The sequence below is a fragment of the Lampris incognitus genome, chromosome 3 (assembly GCF_029633865.1).
Source record: "Lampris incognitus isolate fLamInc1 chromosome 3, fLamInc1.hap2, whole genome shotgun sequence".
In the NCBI taxonomy this organism is placed as follows: Eukaryota; Metazoa; Chordata; class Actinopteri; order Lampriformes; family Lampridae; genus Lampris; species Lampris incognitus.
Window position 1 is genome coordinate 82,971,258 of NC_079213.1, and position 20,990 is coordinate 82,992,247.

At 42.0% G+C, this 20,990-nt stretch overlaps 2 protein-coding genes across 4 annotated transcripts in view; one reads left to right on the forward strand and one right to left on the reverse strand.

Moving 5' to 3' along the window:
* Nucleotides 1-3,474: 3,474 nt before the first annotated feature.
* kank3 (KN motif and ankyrin repeat domains 3) overlaps nucleotides 3,475-20,990 on the reverse strand; it is a 54,696-nt gene continuing 37,180 nt past the window's right edge. For all 3 annotated transcript variants that reach the window (XM_056278046.1, XM_056278044.1, XM_056278045.1), the window contains one exon: nucleotides 3,475-3,935. In XM_056278046.1, coding sequence (XP_056134021.1) covers nucleotides 3,894-3,935 — 42 coding nt within the window. In that variant the 3' untranslated portion in view covers nucleotides 3,475-3,893. The remainder of the gene's footprint in view (nucleotides 3,936-20,990) is intronic.
* On the forward strand, nucleotides 3,942-7,571 carry LOC130110842 (uncharacterized). The gene is made up of 2 exons (XM_056278047.1): nucleotides 3,942-7,427; nucleotides 7,520-7,571. Exon 1 carries the CDS (start codon nucleotides 6,177-6,179, stop codon nucleotides 7,110-7,112), a length of 936 nt encoding a protein of 311 aa, XP_056134022.1. The 5' UTR covers nucleotides 3,942-6,176; the 3' UTR covers nucleotides 7,113-7,427; nucleotides 7,520-7,571.

A 20,990-nucleotide genomic window follows, 5' to 3' on the forward strand; every position in this document is an offset into this window, starting at 1 on the left:
TAACTATCCAGATGGGGCATGACACCTTTATTTTAAAACAGAGTGTATTATTATTATTATTATGCCCTTTATAAAAATGGGGGCGACCCCGGTGATTTGATGTTCTCTTAAGGGAGGCTCACTATCTTACACTTTGAAAACCCCTGAAATAAAGGAACTTGAGGGGTACTCTGTGTTCTGCTGTCCAGTTAAATCTGCAGTACGTAACATTGAACACACCAATGCAAATCCTTCTGCCTCACTGTCTGGTGCCTCGTATCACTCCGCTAATTCCCTCCCACCAAATGACCTCCGCATTGTTCTTCAGCCCCTCACACTCATGTACAATCAGGATTTTTTTTTCAGGGAATCTGTTAGTTGCACTAATATTGTTCATGTGAAGCAGCCATTTCGAGTTGGTCTTGTTGATTTTTAGGGTTAAACCACAAGCAGCCAGCTGGGCAGAGCAGATGCGAATTGATCATGTATACGCTCATCTGCATTTGTTAAACAGCCAAGAGGAAGGCCCTCTCTCCAAAATTACCCGTGACTGGCTAAAATCTTCCATCCTGGGCTAGATTTTTTTAAAGCTTGAATACAGAGCATACATAGTTTCTAACCTGTCCATGAATGCGAAGTATTTGAAGATGGGGGCAAAGTGTACAAAAGTACATCATGTTGCCCATATCATGACAGAAATTGTTGTTGAGCCCCTTCTATATTCAAATGAATCGCCCTACAGGGATCACTGAATCAATTGGTATGCAATAGTTTACATACGGGAATGGGATTGCGTAAGTATACATACAGTTGCAATCAAAATTATTCAACCCCCACTGCAAATTAGGTTTATTTGCAAAATTTACAAACTGTCAGCTGTTTGCAATAAACAAATCAAACAAGAACAATTTAAATAGCTCAACACAACTAATATTACAAGTGGTTTCTCCAAATTCAACACAAAATACCACTTTTAATGACTACTGTAGTCTCAAAATTATTCAACCCCTTCATGACAAGCCTCTTTAGTACTTAGTAGAGCACCCTTTTGCTGTTATGACCTGCTGCAAATGTGATGCATAGCTAGACACCAGTTTCTGGCAGCGTTCCTGAGGAATCTTAGTCCATTCCTTATGGGCAATGGCATCCAGTTCACTAATCTTCTTGAGTTTGCGTGCTGCAACCGCCTTTTTCAAATACCACCAGATATTTTCTATGGGGTTCAAGTCAGGCGACTGTGACGGCCACTCTAGAATCTTCCAGGACTTCTTCTGAAACAAAGTCTTGGTGGACTTTGAGGTATGCTTGGGATCATTGTCCTGTTGGAAGGTCCAGTGACACCCAAGCTTCAGCTTCCTCACAGATGGCATGATGTTTTCTCCTAGGATTTCCTGATACTTGATTGAATCCATCTTGCCCTCCACACGCTGCAGGTTTCCAGTGCCAGGGGAAGCAAAGCAGCCCCAGAGCATCACCAACCCACTGCCATGCTTTACTGTAGGCAGGGTGTTCTTTTCAGCGTATGCTTCATTCCTCCAGACATACCGCTGATCCATAGGCCTGAAAAGTTCCAGTTTTGTTTCATTGTGCCACAGAACAGAATCTCAAAACCTCTTTGGCTTATTTATATGGTTTTGAGCATATTGGAGCCAACTTTTCTTGTGCTTTTGGGTCAGTAGTGGTGTATGTCTTGGGAATTCAGGCATGGAGCCCTTCAGCGTTGAGTATGCGCCTTACTGTGTAAACTGCAACCTCAGTGCCTGCTGCCACCAAGTCTTGCTGCGGGTCTTTTGCAGTCACTCAAGCATTTTTGACCACCTGCCTCCTCAGGAATCTGGTGGCAGCCGTTGATAACTTCCTCTTTCTGCCACGTCCAGGTAGTGTAGCCACTGTTTCTTTAACTTTGAACTTGCGAACTATGCTTCCAACTGTATCTCTAGGAACAGTCAGTACCTTTGCTATCGTTTTGTATCCTTTTCCTTGTTTGTGCAAGGCAATGATGTCTTCTCTTAACTTTTTGGACAATTCTCTTGACTTAGCAATATTTCTAACATGCAATCAAACATCACCGTCAACAAACCCCTAGCCAGTCCAGGTATTTGATGTGTTCTATCTCAAGCACACCTGATGCAACTAATGAAGCCCTTGATTAGTTGCATCAGGTGTGCTTGAGACAACACCTGATTGGCAAAAGTGTACACTTATGAGGGATTCTATTCAGGGGGTTTAATAATTTTGAGACTGCAGTAGTCATTAAAAGTAACATTTTGTATTGAATTTGGATAAAACCCTTGTAATATTAGTTTTATTGAACTATTTAAACTGTTATTGTGTAATCTGCTTATTGCAAACAGCTGAAAAATTGTAAAATTTGCCAATAAACTTAATATGCAATGGGGGTTGAATAATTTTGATTGCAACTGTATATGTTTGTCCATCCATCCATTATCTGAACCGCTTATCCTGCTCTCAGGGTCGCAGGGATGCTGGAGCCTATTCCAGCAGTCATTGGGAAGCAGGCAGAGAGACACCCTGGACAGGCTGCCAGGCCATCGCAGGGCCCACACACACACATTCATACCTAGGGACAGTTTAGTTTAACATGCAAACTCCACACAGAGGATGACCCGGAATAACCCACCAGGGTTGGACTACCCCAGGGCTTGAATCCAGGACCTTCTTGCTGTGAGGTGACCGCATTAACCACTGCGCCAACTGTGCCACCCATATGTTTGTAAATGTAAAAAACAAAAACAAGAAATGTACAAATAACCTTAGAAATGTAAAGATTTTCAGGTGATGTGGGCCATCTGTAAATATCTGTTCATATCTAGATTATATTCCTAGCTGAGTTATTCAGGCAATAGGACTCCAGTTCTGTTTTGGTGGCACAGTGGCACAGTGGGTAGCACAGCCGCCTCACAGCAAGAAGGTTCTGGGTTGGGGGTCGTCCCGGGTCATCCTCTGTGTGGAGTTAGCATGTTCTCCTTATGTCTGCATTGGTTTCCTCAGGGTGCTCCAGTTTCCTCCCACAGTCCAAAGACACGGTCAGGTGAATCGGCCGTTCTAAAATTGTCCCTAGGTGTGAATGTGTGTATGTCAGCCCTGTGATGGCCTGGTGACCTGTCTAGGGTGTCTCCCCACCTGCCACCCAATGACTGCTGGGATAGGCTCCAGCATCCCCGCAACCCTGAGCACAGGATAAGCGGTTGGATAATGGATGGATGAATACAGAGCCAAGAGGAGGTGCAGACGTCTAGTTTTCTCTCAGACCATCTGAATTGTAATATGCTGAAAGGTTACTGTGGAATTTTTGTCCAATTAAACCATAAAAAAACTACCTACACCAGCTTTAAAGGGTTTCTAACAGTTGGCTCGAGATGGGCTGCTCCTCCTGCTGCTCTTATAGAGAGCAGTGACTTGCCCGTCAGCAGCCGTTGGTGAGTCTAAATGCAAACTAAGTAACATGCAAGTCATCTGACACACCCCTTCTGTAAATACAACTTTATTTTGGACACAAAAATAGATATATGAATATACATATGCATAGAGTGTTAGTGCAGACTTGAGCTATCATGTAGAGCCTGACACGGTGGTTAAATTGGGACAGCGACTGAACATACAACAAATCGAGTGCAAATTGTTAGGTCTCGTTGAGTTCTTCTTAGAAAATCAGCCATTGCAGACCTCACAGAGAAATGTCAGGAAGGCAAATTAGTAAAGTACATCATAACTGTTCAAGGCATTTATGGAAAAAAATGTTCTTATATAAACAATACATATAAATGTGATTCATATGCTGAAATATAAATACACATACTATATTTAGGTAGACAATGTAAATCCAGTGGAGCTTTTCAATGTTCAAATCCAGTTCTGTTTAGATGTTCTTGATGAGCTGACGTTTGGTGGCATCACTCTGCAGACCATGTCTTCTGAGGGCTTGTCGGGCTTCCCTGAAAGACACAACATCACGCGTGGGTGTATTTTATAATTTGAAATAGAATTTCAGTCAAACGTCACTCTTGGGGTTATTGGTTTCTTTCATTGTTTTGGGTTTTTGTGTGTGTGTGTGTGTGTGTGTGTTTTAGGATGTGTTTTATAAATGCAGTTTGCTCAGTTGTTGTAATAACCTCTTCACATTAAGTGCAATGAAATTTTGTAACATCATGTAAGGACGCTGAGGTTAATCTTGGTTCCAGTCATTTATCTGTACACATGGTCAACATATAGAAATATAAAAGATTTTTACATTGGTACTGAAACACAAAAAACGCGTCTCAGTAAAAACAAGACTTTTCTCTAATCTTCAAAACGTTTATCATCAAACCTCTAACACACGACAAATTCAAAAGGAAAACTTGAGGCAAAATTTTTGGATTACATCTTTTACGAAAAAAAAAACAACCAAACAACAACAATCTTTTAGTACATTCTTGTGTTTTCCATTATGCAGCAATAACAAGGTTGGAAGACCTGATAACTGGGTAGGACTCCCAGCCAGAGAACCGAGGTTCAGGCTCCATTAAAGCCAGCAGAGATTCCCTCTATCCTCTACTATTACTGCTACTACCAAGTGTATACAGTACAATTATCTCTTCATGCATGCACAGTAATCCCGGTAAGGAAATCCCAGAAAGTTGAATCCATTCATCTGGGCACAAGGTTTAGTGAGAGAAACGCTCCATCACTCTTTTACACCAAAATTAGTGTGTACGTATATGCGGGTTTTTTAAACGTGGGTAAACCCGCTAAAAATAGGCAATTGACTCCTTTCACAGTGCCAGCAGACCCGGGTCTGACTGCCAGCAGACAAGTCTGCCTTTTTTTTCCTTCTGTAGCGTCATATTTGACGCCATGACGCTCATGATGTCACGAACGCGCCAGAAAACAGGCAAGTTTTTTTTTTTAATTCAATACTTCAAATATATCAGCAAAGCCAGTATACTCTAAAACAACAGAGTAGGCTAAGAACAGTACATCAAACATGTCAACGACAATGAGAACAAAACAAGGAAACAGAAATAGTAAATTAAAAAGGGATAAAAATAAAATAAAATAGGACAATACAATATTCCAGGGGTTAAATTACATTAAATTGCTCAAATGCAAAGAATACATTTTGGGTATTTCTGTTTTTCATACATTTTAATGATTTGGAAAAAGTTACTAATTCGTTTTTAAAGGCTGCTAAACAGGGTTGTGTTTTGCAATATTTACATTTGTGTATAAAATATTTTGCCAAAATAATTACATCATTCAACAAGAATTCTATATTTCTATCTTCCATAAACATTCCAAATTTGACACTTTCTAGTAGAAATGAAGGTAAAGCACTAATGCTAGATTTCATACATACATACAAAGTATAACAAAACTAATAAGTAATGTTACAGTGGAAAAATAAATGATCTGTTGTTTCGCTGTCTGTCTTGCAAAATTGACAAAAATTACAGTCTACATTAAATTTTAATTTTATAAATTCACGGGAGGGGTAAATATTATCTTGAAGTGAACCTCTGGCTTTGGGAGGGATAGGGAATGAAATCTTTTTCTAATTTTATGGGCATTCAAATTTGAGTACATATCTAAAATATAATTCCTTCTTAAAGGGTTAGGATAACATATCTTCAACAGCGAGTTTCTGATAAAGTGATTATTGTAGGTTCTATCAACAAAATTTAAGTTGTCAATCATTAAGGGGCGAAGTATGGGGCTGACAGAGGAGTAAATAAGACATTGTGAGACCATCATTTTGAGTTGTATAGGGATCACAGCCAGCATGTCAAACACCTTTTCGGAGGAGGATTAACTATATTTCAAACACAACTCATTATAATTACATAAATTGCCTCTGTCATCCATGATGTGTGTAATGGACCAAATACCCTTCTTCCACCACTCTTCCAAAAACAAAGATCTTCCCTTAAACAGGATACATCTATTACTCCAAATTGGAACTGCATGGGGGGTAAAGTTGTGTTTAAACAACAGTTTCCAATAATGTAAAACTTGTTTATGAAAGGCGGATAACCGTAACGGTATCTTGGACAGTTCAAGGAAGGGCATCCGGCGTAAAATCTTTGCTAAATCAAATATGCGGATCATAAATAAGATTTCCATACCGGATCGGTATGGAAATCGAAGGTGTATTGCTGAACGTTATCAGCGCATATGCCCCGTAAGTTGGGTGTGAGATGGATGAAAAAGAAGAATTCTGGAGTGAGTTGGATGACGTGGTGGAGAGAGTACCCAAGGAGGAGAGAGTGGTGATTGGAGTGGACTTCAATGGACATGTTTGTGAAGGGAACAGAGGTGATAAGGAGGTGATGGGAAGGTATGGAGTCAAAGAGAGAAATGTGGAAGGACAGATAGTGGCCGATTTTGTGAAAATGATGGAAATGGCTGTGGTGAATACATATTTCAAGAAGAGGGAGGAACACAGGGTGACGTACAAGAGTGGAGGAAAGTGCACACAGGTGGACTATATCTTATGTAGAAGGTGTGATCTAAAAGGGATTGGAGACTGCAAGGTGGTGACAGGGGAGAACGTAGCTAGGCAGCATCGGATGGTGGTCTGTAAGATGACTTTGGAGACCAAGATGAGGACGCGAGTGAAGACACAGCCGAAGATCAAATGGTGGAAGTTGAAGAAGGAAGACTGTTGTGTGGAGTTCAGGCAGGAGTTAAGACAGGCACTGGGTAGTAGTGAAGAGTTGCCAGATGGCTGGGCAACCACTGCAGAAATAGTGAGGGAGACAGCTAGGAAGGCACTTGGTGTGTCATCAGGACAGAGGAAGGAAGACAAGGAGACTTGGTGGTGGAATGAGGAAGTACAGCAAAGTATACAGAGGAAAAGGTTGGCAAAGAAGAAGTGGGATAGTCAGAGAGATGAAGAAAGTAGATGGGAGTACAAGGCGATGCAGCGTAAAGTGAAGAGAGAGGTGGTAAAGGCAAAGGAAAAGGTGTATGGTGAGTTGTATGACAGGTTAGACACTAAGGAAGGAGAAAAGGACTTGTACGGATTGGCTAAACAGAGGGACCGAGCTGCAAAGGATGTGCAGCAAGTTAGGGCGATCAAGGATAGAAATGGAAATGTGCTGACAAGTGAGGAGAGTGTGCTAAGAAGGTGAAAAGAGAACTTTGAGGGGCTGATGAATGAAGAAAATGAGAGAGAGAGAAGGTTGGATGATGTAGGTGTAACCCACATGATTACATGTACCCTGTGACGTATGTAAGTTCCACGAGTAGCCTCTAGGAGGCACACGAGCTACAGAGTTTAAACCATGCAAACAACCGTCGACAATAGAGAAGAGAAATACGGATATTTAGAAATACGGACAACTTTGACTATGGATACCTGAATTATTGATATTTGAACTACGGATATTTGAGCTACAGGACATTTGAACTACGACAAAAAATATCCCTCCCACGAAGCTTCCTTGGTGAGCCGCTAGCCAAAGCTAAAAAGTAAACAGCTTTCTGTGTTCCATGTAATCGTAGCCATTTACGTAGGATGTCTTGATTTTATCCAAAGACAGATGATCTCCCGTTGAAGGAAGAAGGAAGACTCTTTTCTCTTGTGTTTTGTACGCTGCTGGAATCCTGGTGAGATAAGAGTTTAAAATCTTGAAATCTAAAGACTGACAATTTTTCATTGGTTGCTAAGCTAAGCTAACCCAGCTAAAACGTATATCTATGATCCTTAGCAGTTCCCATATGATTCAGAGCTTTAAAACCAGTCAGGACACCCGGTCCATAGGGTGTATTTGATGTAGGAATGTTAGACATTTTAATATAATAATATGCTTGTTGTTAAAAAAAACTGTAAGCTCCAGTCGCCACTAGCCACCGAGCCAACTCGGGCTACATGGCATGCATGGAACCCATAGCAGCCAGCTAGACGTGAATTCACATTGATAGTGCCGCAGCCTGGCTGCGATGACATTGTTTTTAACTGTTCTTACAGCAATAGGCTGTTGTCATTCAGCCGCATATTAGTTATATGTAGGAAATGATTTAATTCTGAGAATTGACTCTAGATTTGGGTATTTTTATTTTGTTTGTAATTGTTTGATAGAGATTGCAATTAATAAGGAATCTGTACAATTTTGTGCAGACTGGTTTTTTTAGTACCCCGAACAACCCCCCTTGCGACACCCTTTTGGAACCCTTGGATACCCCCTTTGGATTGCCCCCATCATCGCCCTGGATTTGGATTCATCATCATCGCCTCTACATTAACTTGCCCCTGTGATTGTGGTAGGATCTGGACATTGCACCTTGCACAGATTGGAAGACTGAATCATTCCCCCTTTTCTTTTCTTTATTATTTTCTTTGAGTGCACTCATACTTTATTTTGGATTATTTTCTTTAATTTGTTAGTGTAGAATATGGCTGCATAAGTAATATATTAGAAGGGTATAAAATAGAATATAGATAGATATAGACAATAAATAGAATATTAGGAAGAACTTTTAAAAAGTATAATAGAGTAAAATATATATATATATATATAACACATCTAATTTAGTATTGATATTGAAATAACTTTACTTTGAACTGTTGAAATAAATTGGTTTTTTTATTGTAAACTATACCCACGAGTGTGTGTGTTGTCTTTGGGGTGAGTACTAGAATCCGGTCTAGAAAAAAACCTACACCAATCTCCACTGAACTTAGACATTAGACTGTAAACTGTCCTTGCGCAAGCATAGGCCCATTCCCCTGTCGTGCAGGTTACATAGGGATAGTGAATCAGGAAGTTCAGTGGATTAACAAGGAGGAAGTGAGGGCAGCTATGAAGAGGATTAAGAGTGGAAAGGCAGTTGGTCCTGATGACATACCTGTTAGTCCATGGGCCAGAGCCCAAAATTTCCTATTTCGGTACACTCAAGGTGGCAAAACTTACTTATAATTTTTGAAAGGATCCATGTCTGTAGATGATATTTTGGTATGATAACCATTCCTGAGTGGCAGCTGTATCACAGTTATCAGCTCATGAAGTTAACCACCCCCTAAAGTAAATTGCATTTTAGACGCTGGTGCATATCCTGGTTTAGCCTCATGGTCAGGACATTTTTCAATGTTCTATAATATTGTCTTTGGTATCATTTTAAAGGGGACCTTCTTAGCTTTCATTCAAGCCCTGTTGTGGATATTTCTCACAAATATAGAGGTCACTTGAGCTCTTCAACCCGTCAATAACACACATCTTTCTGCAATATTCGCCTAAACTATATACTTTCTTTTAGCCCTGTGGCATCTAGGAATATCAGGGACACAAAACACAAAAACTGGAATACTCACAGGACTGTAAAGATTCAGGAAATGTATAATATACCCATACTATTTCATTGTGTGAGGTGATTGTGAACCTTAAATTAGAAGGGCATTATTACTAAGAAACTAACTAGACCAAAGCCAGTTAGTCCATGGGTCAGACCAGATATCGATATCACCCAAGGTGACACAACTTCACTGGTGCCATTTTATTTGGTACACTAACAGAAGTAAAATAATACATGATAACCTTTCCAAATGAGCAGCTATTTCATTTTTCTTTCAGGAAACCTGTTTCTGTGCCTCTCACGATTGTGTATTTGCCCAGATTTTTACAAATATAGCATTTCAACACCCCTGGTACTGATTAGCCTAGCTTAAACTCTGGGACAGTTCTTAGTTGGCCAACAACCAAGGATAACCAGTACTGTGTACTTCCATTCATTGTGCCAAGCTAGGCTAACGTGCAGCCAGATAGCTTTCTACTAAACACATATAGAGGAAACTGGTATCTATCTTCTTGTCTCACTCTGGAGAAGATTGTAAGCTAATTTCCCATAATGTTAGCATGTTCTTTTAATGTATATGTTAATATGATTAGTTAAAGTGGCTACGAGGAACTTTCATCTTGTGTTGATTTTAGCGGCCTCATGTGGACAAAATACAGCTGTTGCATAGCAACTAGGTAATGTATCTATTTGTGGCTATGTAAGATAAATAATGGTAATATGACGCTGGTGAAGCAAAGTAAACTTTGTTTTAGTAGTGTTCATACACCTAAGTTACATGTATTTGTTTGTATGTGGCAGGTGAAAACTGACTGAATATGGCCACTGGTGAACAAGCAAGTTTTTACCCAATACCAAAGCGCCCACGGGTGGAGTGCATTATCCACTGTTCTGATGATACAGATAAGCTGGTTTCACTACAAAGTGTCGACTCATGGAGAACTCTGCTCAGGGCAGCTCAGATACGAAATCATGCACCAGTTTTGAAACTGGCAAAAGACATTCCTGAGGGACAGATTCCAGCAATCTACTACCACAGAAAGTGTCGCAGTATCTTCACTATGAAGCAAATTCTTGATGGCCTCCTTGCAAAAGAAAAGAAAAGTTGTGTCTCTGCTGAAGAGAAACAATCTAAGAGAGTAGCTCGACATGCTCCAAGTACATCTAGGACTTATGATGCAGAGTGCATATTCTGTCAGAAAAACAGCAAATATTCCAAGAGACAGAATACGAGAGAAGTACTGGTGCAGTGTCGAGAACTGCGAGCTGATGCAAAGATCAGGAGTGCAGCCACAAAGAAAAGGGACAGCAGAATCCTTGCCATTGTGAGTAGAGACCTTGTAGCAGCTGAAGGGCACTACCACAGGTCATGCTATAGACTTTACACCAAAGAAGAGGTTTCCAAAGGAGAGGTTGCCAGCGATGAAGATGATGATGCTGCAGCCCAGTATGAAGCTGCTGTGAATAAGGCATACAATGAGCTGTTCCTCTTCATCAGAATGGAGCTTTTTGGCAATCCTCAATTGATGACAATGACTGATCTCTCTTCTAGACTGGTAGCTTCAATGAACTCCCAAGGCATTGCCCAAGTCAAGGAATCAACCAAGAAGCACATAAGGCGAAACCTGGAGAGTGAGTTTGCTGGAGCCTTGCAGATATTCCCTAATGAGAAAGGAAAATTCCTCCTCTATCCCGATAACTTGTCCATGAGGGAACTTGCCAAAGAAAATCAGTCTCTCAAAAGGGAGCTGCAGACCCTGAAAAGTGTCAGTGCACAAGATGTTATAGCCAAAGCAGCCATCAAATTGAGAGCAGACATTAAAAGTCAAGATGTTCCTCAAACCTGGCCGCCTGAAGTCAAACCAGAAGCAGAATGTCCTACCATTCCAGAGTCGCTCATTATCTTCCTGTACTCTCTACTCACAGGCTCAAATGATCCTGATCATGCATCCCAGAGAGTGCAGTGCCTTCTGCAGTCATTTGGCCATGACATAGTATATGCAGTGACATGTGGAAATACCAAGCCTTCCAAGCACATTGTTCTGCCATTCAGTGTCAAATCGTTGACAGGAAATGTAGAGTTGATAAACATCCTCAACCGACTTGGTCACAGTGTGTCCTATTCACAGATGGAAGAGATCAACACTGCCCTGTGTCTCCAGAAACTCTCATCATCAGGGAGTGGCATTGCCCTTCCAGCTAACATCCATCCTGGCATATTCACAACTTTAGCCTGGGACAATATCGACCGTCTTGAAGAAACTGTCAGTGGTGAGGGAACATCTCACAGAGTCAATGGGATTGCTGTGCAAGCAAAGCCAGTCAACCCACTTCCTGTCCAACCCATGCCCACTGTTCCCAAAACAAAGAAGAGAAGCATTGATGGACCCCCACCAATGTTACCAACTTACAATGCTGGACAACGGGTAGGGCCACCACAAAGCAAAAAGTCAGATGCCGATACTGCAGCCAATACTAAGCTTGCCAGAGAGAAAAACCTTCTTTGGGTCCTAGCACGCATGTCACAACAAGAAGAACAGTCAGTCAGCAGCTGGACAGGCTTCAACATCCTGACTCGAGGAGAGATGACGGTCATCCCCGACAATATAGGCTATCTGCCTACCATCAATGCTCCAGCGACACAAATGTCTACTGTCAACGAGGTGCTTAACCAGTCACTGAGCATCATGCAGTGCTTAGGCCTGAGGAACATTGTCTGTGTCTTTGACCAAGCCCTGTATGCGAAGGCTGTCGAGATCACATGGAAACACCATGACAAGTTCCATGATATCATCGTTAGGCTTGGGGTATTCCACACCATCTGCACACTGCTGGCAATAATAGGAAAGCGTTTCCAAGATGCTGGACTCAAAGACCTCTGCATTGAGTCTGGCATGATTGCAGAAGGCTCAATTGCTGGTGTTATGGATGGCCGCAAGTACAACAGGGCAGTGCGACTACACAAGCTCCTGTATGAGGCTCTCATGCGACTGACCTTGAATGGTTTCCTGTCCTGGTTGGAAGAAACTCACAGGAATGACATGGTTCACCTGAATGAGACACTGAAGACCATTGACAGCCTTGGGAAAGAAGTCTCACAACATGCTTTGAAGGAGGTCCTCGAGAACAGCTCTTGTACACGCATCATGGATCTATTTGAAGTCTACCGTGAGTTCCTTAGAGGTGGAAACAGCAGCCTCTCGAACTTCTGGATGTCCTATTTGGACATGGTTGAAATCTTGTTGGGGCTCATCCGAGCATCCAGAGAGGGAGACTGGATGCTACACTTGGCTAGCATTCGAGCAATGATCCCATGGTGCTTTGCTTATGACAGGATGAATTATGCAGGCTACCTCCCCTACTACTACACCCAGATGTCTGAGCTGCCCATCACACACCCAGATGTGTACACAGAATTCATGGAAGGAGGCTTCTCAGTCCAACTGGGCTCCACCAATCCCTTTGGCCGAATCCCTGTTGACCAAGCTATAGACGAAACGGTGAACAAAGACACCCAAACAGCTGGAGGGACAAAGGGATTCAGCTTGAAGCCAGGAGCTGTGACCAAATATTATCTCACAGCTGAGTATAGAAGCATGTACCTCAGACAGCTGAGAGACCTGACAGGTCAAGGCAGGTGCAAATGGTCTCATCCAGATCTACAGAGTCCAAGGATCAAGAGAGATGAAGCAGATGTCCAGTCTGTCATGGACCTTATGGAGAATAACTGGCTCAATCCTATGTCCCCTGATGAGATTGATTTGGTTAGCCTCTCCACTGGCAACATGGCTCCACCTGATGTGACCATAGATCTCTTGAGAGCTCTTGAGAAAGGAGAAGAGGCCTACCAAGCATTCCAGCAAACAAGGTTAGATGCAGACCCACCACCTGTGAAATTCCACGACAAGATGACCAAGCAAAGTCTGAAAACATTCTCCAATGTCAGCACAAAACAAGCTCATGGAAAGAAAGCACAGGATGTGGTTCTGAAGGCAGATAGAAACCTTTTCAGTCACATGATCCTGGTGGCTGAAAGCAGGAAGGTGAATCTGAAGGATGTCCTTGCCTACCCATTGGGCCCACTACCATGGGCACTGGCAAATGCTGATGGGTCCTTACGAAAAACAAACAAGGCTGCACTTGCCAGAGAGCTTGAAAAGAATGTATCTCCTGCAGAAGACATCCCAATCCCATCTACTTCCATCATTGATGGGATGAGCCTGGTCCAAAAAATGAATGGCAACAACAAAACCTTTGCACAGGTGGCAGAGTCAGCCTTGACCCAGGTCCTCCATGAGGGAGCACAGAGTGGGAGGATTGATGTTGTTTTTGATGTCTATCACCAGACTTCGATCAAAGATGCTGAACGACTGAACCGGGGTGGAGACATCACTCTCCAGTACAAGAATCTTGCAGGGGGACACCACGTCCAGCAGTGGAGAAAATTTCTGTGCAGTTCCTTCAACAAGACCAGTCTCATCAAGTTTCTGGTGGAAGAGTGGAAACTCCCACGATACAGAGCTATGCTGCATGGCAAGGTGTTGTACATGACCTGTGAGGAAACCTGCTACAGGTTGACAGAAGATGGGTGTGAGGAAGCAGCAGAACTGCACTCCACACATGAAGAAGCTGACATCCGTCTGCTCCTGCATGCATTGCATGCAGCAAATGCGGGCTCAAAGTCAGTTATCATCACAGCTGAGGACACTGATGTCATGGTGCTTTGTCTTGGCTTCCAGAAGGACATCACCTGTCCCATCTACCAGAAGTGTGGGACTCAGAACCGCACACGGTTTGTCGACATCACCAAACTGGCAAGTTCACTTGGAGACAGCATCTGTGACAGCCTAATTGGCTTACATGCCTTCACAGGCTGCGACACTGTCAGTGCATTCGCTGGTCGAGGGAAGCTGAATGCCCTGAAGATAGTGAGAAAGCACACTTCCTGCCAAGAGACTTTTAGTCAACTGGGACAGACATGGAATGTGAGTGATGAGCTGTTCCAGAAAATTGAGCAGTTCACCTGTTGGATGTATGTTGCTAATAGCAGCACTGCTGAGGTGAACAAACTGCGTTACCAGCTCTTCTGCACCAAAAGGGGAGAGGTTGAGTCCAGCCAGCTGCCACCATGTAGAGACTGTCTCTTTATGCATGTTCAACGAGCCAACTATCAGGCAGCAATATGGAAGTGCTGTCTGCAGGCTAACCCTGTGGTGCCAAGCCCTACTGAGTATGGATGGACAGACGATGAAGGCAAGCTGGCCATTTACTGGATGCGCTCCCCACCTGCACCAGATGTGGTCTTGGAAACGCTAACATGCAAGTGTGTGCATTCATGCAAAATGCCAAGCTGCATGTGCCTGTCAAATGGACTTCCATGCACAGATATGTGCAGGTTACAGACCTGCAGTAACCAAAAACAGCAGGATGGTCCAGAACTGGACTTTGAACTTGGGGAGTCAGATGATGAGAGAAACGAGCAGTTTGATGAATGACAGTGTGATGATTCTGATGGTATTACTGTGGTAGTAGTCTATTGATGCACAGGATGTTGATTCTGGACTTGGTTACCCAGAGCTTGATAACAATAATGTAACCATATTCACATATACCCATTACCCTACCCATTACCATTACATATACCCACTAATGATATGGGATTACATGTATCATTGACTAAGTATATGTAAATGTCAATGTTGTTTAAAATATTAAAATAGTTCATTACCTCACTATGGTATTCCTTTTTATCATGTATTTTGATTGTGTATTTAAACAAATGTATAGAGACCAGTTTGTGACCTAACTGGCTTTGGTCTAGTTCTCATTTAAGGCTCACAATCACCTCACACAATGAAATAGTATGGGTATATTATACATTTCCTGAATCTTTACAGTCCTGTGAGTATTCCAGTTTTTGTGTTTTGTGTCCCTGATATTCCTAGATGCCACAGGGCTAAAAGAAAGTATATAGTTTAGGCGAAAATTGCAGAAAGACGTGTGTTATTGACGGGTTGAAGAGCTCAAGTGACCTCTATATTTGTGAGAAATATCCACAACAGGGCTTGAATGAAAGCTAAGAAGGTCCCCTTTAAAATGATACCAAAGACAATATTATAGAACATTGAAAAATGTCCTGACCATGAGGCTAAACCAGGATATGCACCAGCGTCTAAAATGCAATTTAGTTTAGCGGGTGGTTAACTTCATGAGCTGATAACTGTGATACAGCTGCCACTCAGGAATGGTTATCATACCAAAATATCATCTACAGACATGGATCCTTTCAAAAATTATAAGTAAGTTTTGCCACCTTGAGTGTACCGAAATATCGTCTGGCCCATGGACTATGTGGAAGCATGGAGATGTTTAGGAGATATGGCAGTGGAGTTTTTAACTAGACTGTTTAACACAATGTTGGAAAGTCAGAGGATGCCTGAGGAGTGGAGAAGAAGCATACTGGTACTGATTTTCAAGAACAAGGGCGATGTGCAGAACTGTAGCGACTACAGAGGTATAAAGTTGATCAGCCACAGCATGACGATTTGGAAATGAGTAATAGAAGCTAGGTTAAGAGGAGAGGTGATGATCAGCGAGCAGCAGTATGGTTTCATGCCACGAAAGAGCACCACAGATGCGATGTTTGCTTTGAGAATGTTGATTGAGAAGTATCGAGAAGGCCAGAAGGAGTTGCATTGTGTCTTTGTAGATTTAGAGAAAGCATATGACAGGGTGCCGAGTGAGGAGGTGTGGTATTGTATGAGGAAGTCAGGAGTTAAAGAGAAGTATGTAGGAGTGGTGCAGGATACGTATGAGGGAAGTGTGACAATGGTGAGGTGTGTGGTTGGAATGACAGATTGGTTTAAGGTGGAGGTGGGATTACATCAAGGATCAGCTCTGAGCCCTTTCTTGTTTGCAATGGTGATGGACAGGTTGCCGGACAAGATCAGGCAGGAGTCTCCATGGACGATGATGTTCGCAGATGACATTGTGATCGGTAGCGAGAGTAGGGTGCAGGTTGAGGAGAGCCTGGAGAGGTGGAGGTATGCACTGGAGAGAAGAGGAATAAAAGTCAGTAGGAGCAAGATGGAATACCTATGCGTGAATGAGAGGGAGGACAGTGGAATGGTCAGGATGCAAGGAGTGAAGGTGACAAAGGCATTTGAGTTTAAATACTTGGGGTCAACTGTCCAAAGTAATGGGGAGTGCAGTAGAGAGGTGAAGAAGAGAGTGCAGGCAGGGTGGAATTGGGTGGAGAAGAGTGTCAGGAGTGATTTGCGACAGAAGGGTACCAGCAAGAGTTAAAGGGAAGGTTTACAAGATGGTTGTGAGACCAGCTGTTTTGTATGGTTTGGAGACAGTGGCACTGACGAAAAGACAGGAGGCGGAGCTGGAGGTGGCAGAGTTGAAGATGCTAAGATTTTCACTGGGAGTAACGAAGAAGGACAGGATTAGGAACGATTATATTAGAGGGACCGCTCAGGTTGGATGGTTTGGAGACAAAGCAAGAGAGGCAAGATTGAGATGGCTTGGACATGTGTGGAGGAGAGATGCTGGGTGTATTGGGAGAAGGATACTGAATATGGAGCTGCCAGGAAAGAGGAAAAGAGGAAGGCCAAAGAGGAGGTTTATGGATGTGGTGGGGGAAGACATACAGGTGGCTGGTGTGACAGAGAAAGACGCAGAAGACAGGAAGAAGTGGAAACGGATTATCCGCTGTGGCGACCCATAACGGGAGCAGCCGAAAGTAGTAGTAGTAGATCTTGAACAGTTCAAAATCACAGTTCAAAAGAAAAGCAATCCCACCCAACTTTTTAAAGACTGCATTAGGAATGGCATGCCAAAACACAGTCTCTTCCATGACAAAGGCTTTCAGCCACTTCAGTTTAATCATACCATTCATAATGTCAAAATCAGTGGCATTCAACCCCCCATTTTTATAACTTTTCAAGAGGTCACTTTTTCTGATATAATGACACTTGTTTTTCCAAATAAAATTGAAATTAGTTTGGTTAATGGATTTAATCATTCTTGATGAAATAGCTAATGAGTAAGAGGGATAAATAAATCTAGAACGACTCTCCATCTTGGTGAGTAGAGTCCTCCCAGAGTAATGTCCCTCTGTAACCAACTGTTTAATATAGCTTTACATTTTGTAATATTATTCTGAATATTCATCTCTTCTCTTGATTCAAGGTTTTTACTAAAGTTAATTCCTAAATATTTAACCTCGGTTTTAACAGGGACACCAAATAAAGACCTAGAATGATGCTCATGTATCGCCAGAAGTTCACATTTGCTTATATTCAGAGTTAAACCTGATGCTTTAGTGAAGAGCTCAGCTGATTTAAGGGCCAAGGGGATCTGGGAGGCATTTTTAAAAAAAAAAGTGTGGTGTCATCCGCAAGTTGACTTATCAATAATTTGTTGCCCAAGGGCTCTAGGCCGTCAATTTTATCATTTTTAATTAGAATGGAAAGTAATTCTGCTACAATAATGAATAATAAAGGGGAGTTGCCACGGCCTTGTCTAATGCCCATCTTAATACCAAATCTCGGGCAGGTACCACCAGGTAAGGACACACAACTGTTTATATCCTTGTATAACATGCTTATGACACTAAAACTTTTCCCCAAAACCAAAATGATGCAGGGCTTGTAAGATGAAAGGGTGCTCAACAGAATCAAACGCTTTGTGAAAATCTAGAAACAGTAAGAATCCATCATCTTCAACTAAGCCACTGTAATCTAGTAGATCCAGAACCAGATAGATGTTATTGTGAATAGATCTTCCCTTGATAAAATCAGACTGTGTTTTCACTAATTATTTGTGTTATACCTTCTTTCAGTCTGGCAGCTAACACTCCTGACAGAATCTTGTAATCTGTATTTAGCAAAGCCTTAAATAAAAAAAAAAATATTAGCAAAGCCTTAAATTATCTAGAATACCTTTTTCTTTCCCCGGTTTTGGGGTCAATATTATTACTCTTAGCTTGATAGTTGGGAGTCAGTTCTTGTCTTTCTATGCAGTCCTTTATTGCATTTAGTAATAATTCTCTAATATCTGACCAAAAAAATTTTGAAAAAATTTGTAGTAAGACCATCGGAGCCAGGAGACTTACCTGTAACCATTTTTCAGATAACATAATCCAATTCTTCTATAAGAACGTCTGAATCACACAAATCTTTGAAGGGTCGATCAATGCTAGGCAGGTGATCTTTAACCATGTCAAAAAACTGCGTAGAACCAGAGTCAGAAAATGAAGAAGAATACAGTGACTTATAGAAATTAAAACCTCATTTGCTATATCCTTTGGCTCGGAGGATTCAGACCCATTAATAATAAGCTTATACAGTGCATCTGGAAAGTATTCACACCCCTTCACTTTCCCCACATTTTGTTATGTTACAGTCTTATTCCAAAATGGATTAAATTCCATTTTTTTTCTCATCAATCTACACACAATACCCCATAAGGACAAAGTGAAAAAGGTTTTGTAGAATTTTTTGCAAATTTATTAAAAATGAAATATTGCATGTACATAAGTATTCACTCCCTTTACTCAGTACTTGGTTGAGGCACCCTTGGCAGCGATTACAGCCTCAAGTCTTCTTGGGTATGAAGCTAAAAGCTTGGCACACCTATATTTGGGGTATTTCTCCCATTCTTCTCTGCAGATCCTCTCGAGCTCTGTAAAGTTAGATGGGGAGCATCGCTGCACAGCTATTTTCAGGTCTTTCCAGAGAAGTTTAATGGGGTTCAAGTCTGGGCTCTGGCTGGGCCACTCAAGGACATTCACAGACTTGTCCTGAAGCCACTCCTTCGTTGTCTTGGCTGTGTGCTTAGGGTCGTTGTCATGTTGAAAGGTAAACCTTCGCCCCAGTCTGAGGTCCTGAGTGCTCTGGAGCAGGTTTTCATTAAGGATCTCTCTGTACTTTGCTCCATTCATCTTTCCCTCAATCCTGACTAGTCTCCCAGTTCCTGCCGCTGAAAAACATCCCCACAGCATGATGCTGCCACCACCATGCTTCACTGTAGGGATGGTATTAGCAAGGTGATGAGAGGTGCCTGGTTTCCTCCAGACGTGACGTTTGGCATTCAGGCCAAAGAGTTCAATCTTGGTTTCATCAGACCAGCGAATCTTGTTTCTCATGGTCTGAGAGTCCTTTAGGTGCTTTCTGGCAAACTCCAAGCGGGCTGTCATGTACCTTTTACTGAGCAGAGGCTTCCGTCTGGCCACTCTACCATAAAGGCCTGATTGGTGGAGTGCTGCAGAGATGGCTGTCCTTCTGGAAGATTCTCCCATCTCCACAGAGGAACGCTGGAGCTCTGTCAGAGTGACCATCGGGTTCTTGGTCACCTCCCTGACCAAGGCCCTTCCCCCCCAATTGCTCAGTTTGGCTGGGCGGCCAGCTCTAGGAAGAGTCCTGGTGGATCCAAACTTCTTCCATTTACGAACGATGGAGACCACTGTGCTCTTCGGGACCTTCAAAGCTGTAGAAACTTTTTTGTACCCTTCCCCAGATCTGTGCCTCGATACAATCCTGTCTCGGTGGTCCACAGACAATTCCTTTGACTTCATGGCTTGGTTTCTGCTCTGACATGCACTGTCAACAGTGGGCCCTTATATAGACAGATGTGTGCCTTTCCAAATCTTGTCCGATCAATTGAATTTACTACAGGTGGACTCCAATCAAGATGTAGAAACATCTCAAGGATGATCAGTGGAAACAGGATGAACCTGAGCTCAATTTTGAGTGTCATAGCAAAGGGTGTGAATACTTATGTACATGCAATATTTCAGTTTTTTATTTTTAATAAATTTGCAAAAAATTCTACAAAACGTTTTTCACTTTATCATTATGGGGTATTGTGTGTAGATTGATGAGAAAAAAAAAGAATTTGATCCATTTTGGAATAAGGCTGTAACAACAAAATGTGGGGAAAGTGAAGGGGTGTGAATACTTTTCGGATGCACTGTATATTGTGTTTTTTATCGGTCTCCTTTTTTCAAGTTGAAAGAAGCAAGCAGAATTTCTTTCACCTTCTTCCATCCACCAGGCCTGAGATCTCACATATGCTCCTTGGGCTTTTTAATGTATAGCTCATCTAACTTAGACTGCAATGCAACTAGATTGTCACTATTCTCATTACTGTTATTATTGTCCTGATTATTATAAGTGTACATGCAGATGTCATTTAGCAATGTACATTCATATTCTCTCTTTTGCTTGCACAAATTTTTACTAAAGCCTATAGAGTGCTCTCGAATCTTATATTTCAGAAATTCCCATTTGCTGCAGTTAGAGGAGAGTTGAACATTTTTAATTATAGAAATCATTCTTTTAATATTAGCACAGTATTCCTCATTTTTTTTTAAATAGATCATCATTAAACTTCCAATAGCCTTTGGAGTTGAGAGGCGTCATAGCTGGATTCAAAACTAATGAGACAAAACAATGGTCAGTTAAGCGGGCCTGTGCGATGGAAGAATTAAATGTAGATCTCGTCACTGCCTCCGTACCAAGCCAAAAATCAATTCTTGACTTGCTGCTTGCATTAGGTTTAATCCAAGAGAATTCTTTTACGTTCGGATTGAAATTTCTCCAAATATCAAGCAAATGGTTGTCAGTGTTAAATTGTAAAATAGCTGGGTTATAGTGAAAATTAGCATAATTGGATGGCCACCTATCAAGCCACTCATCAGGCGTTAAATT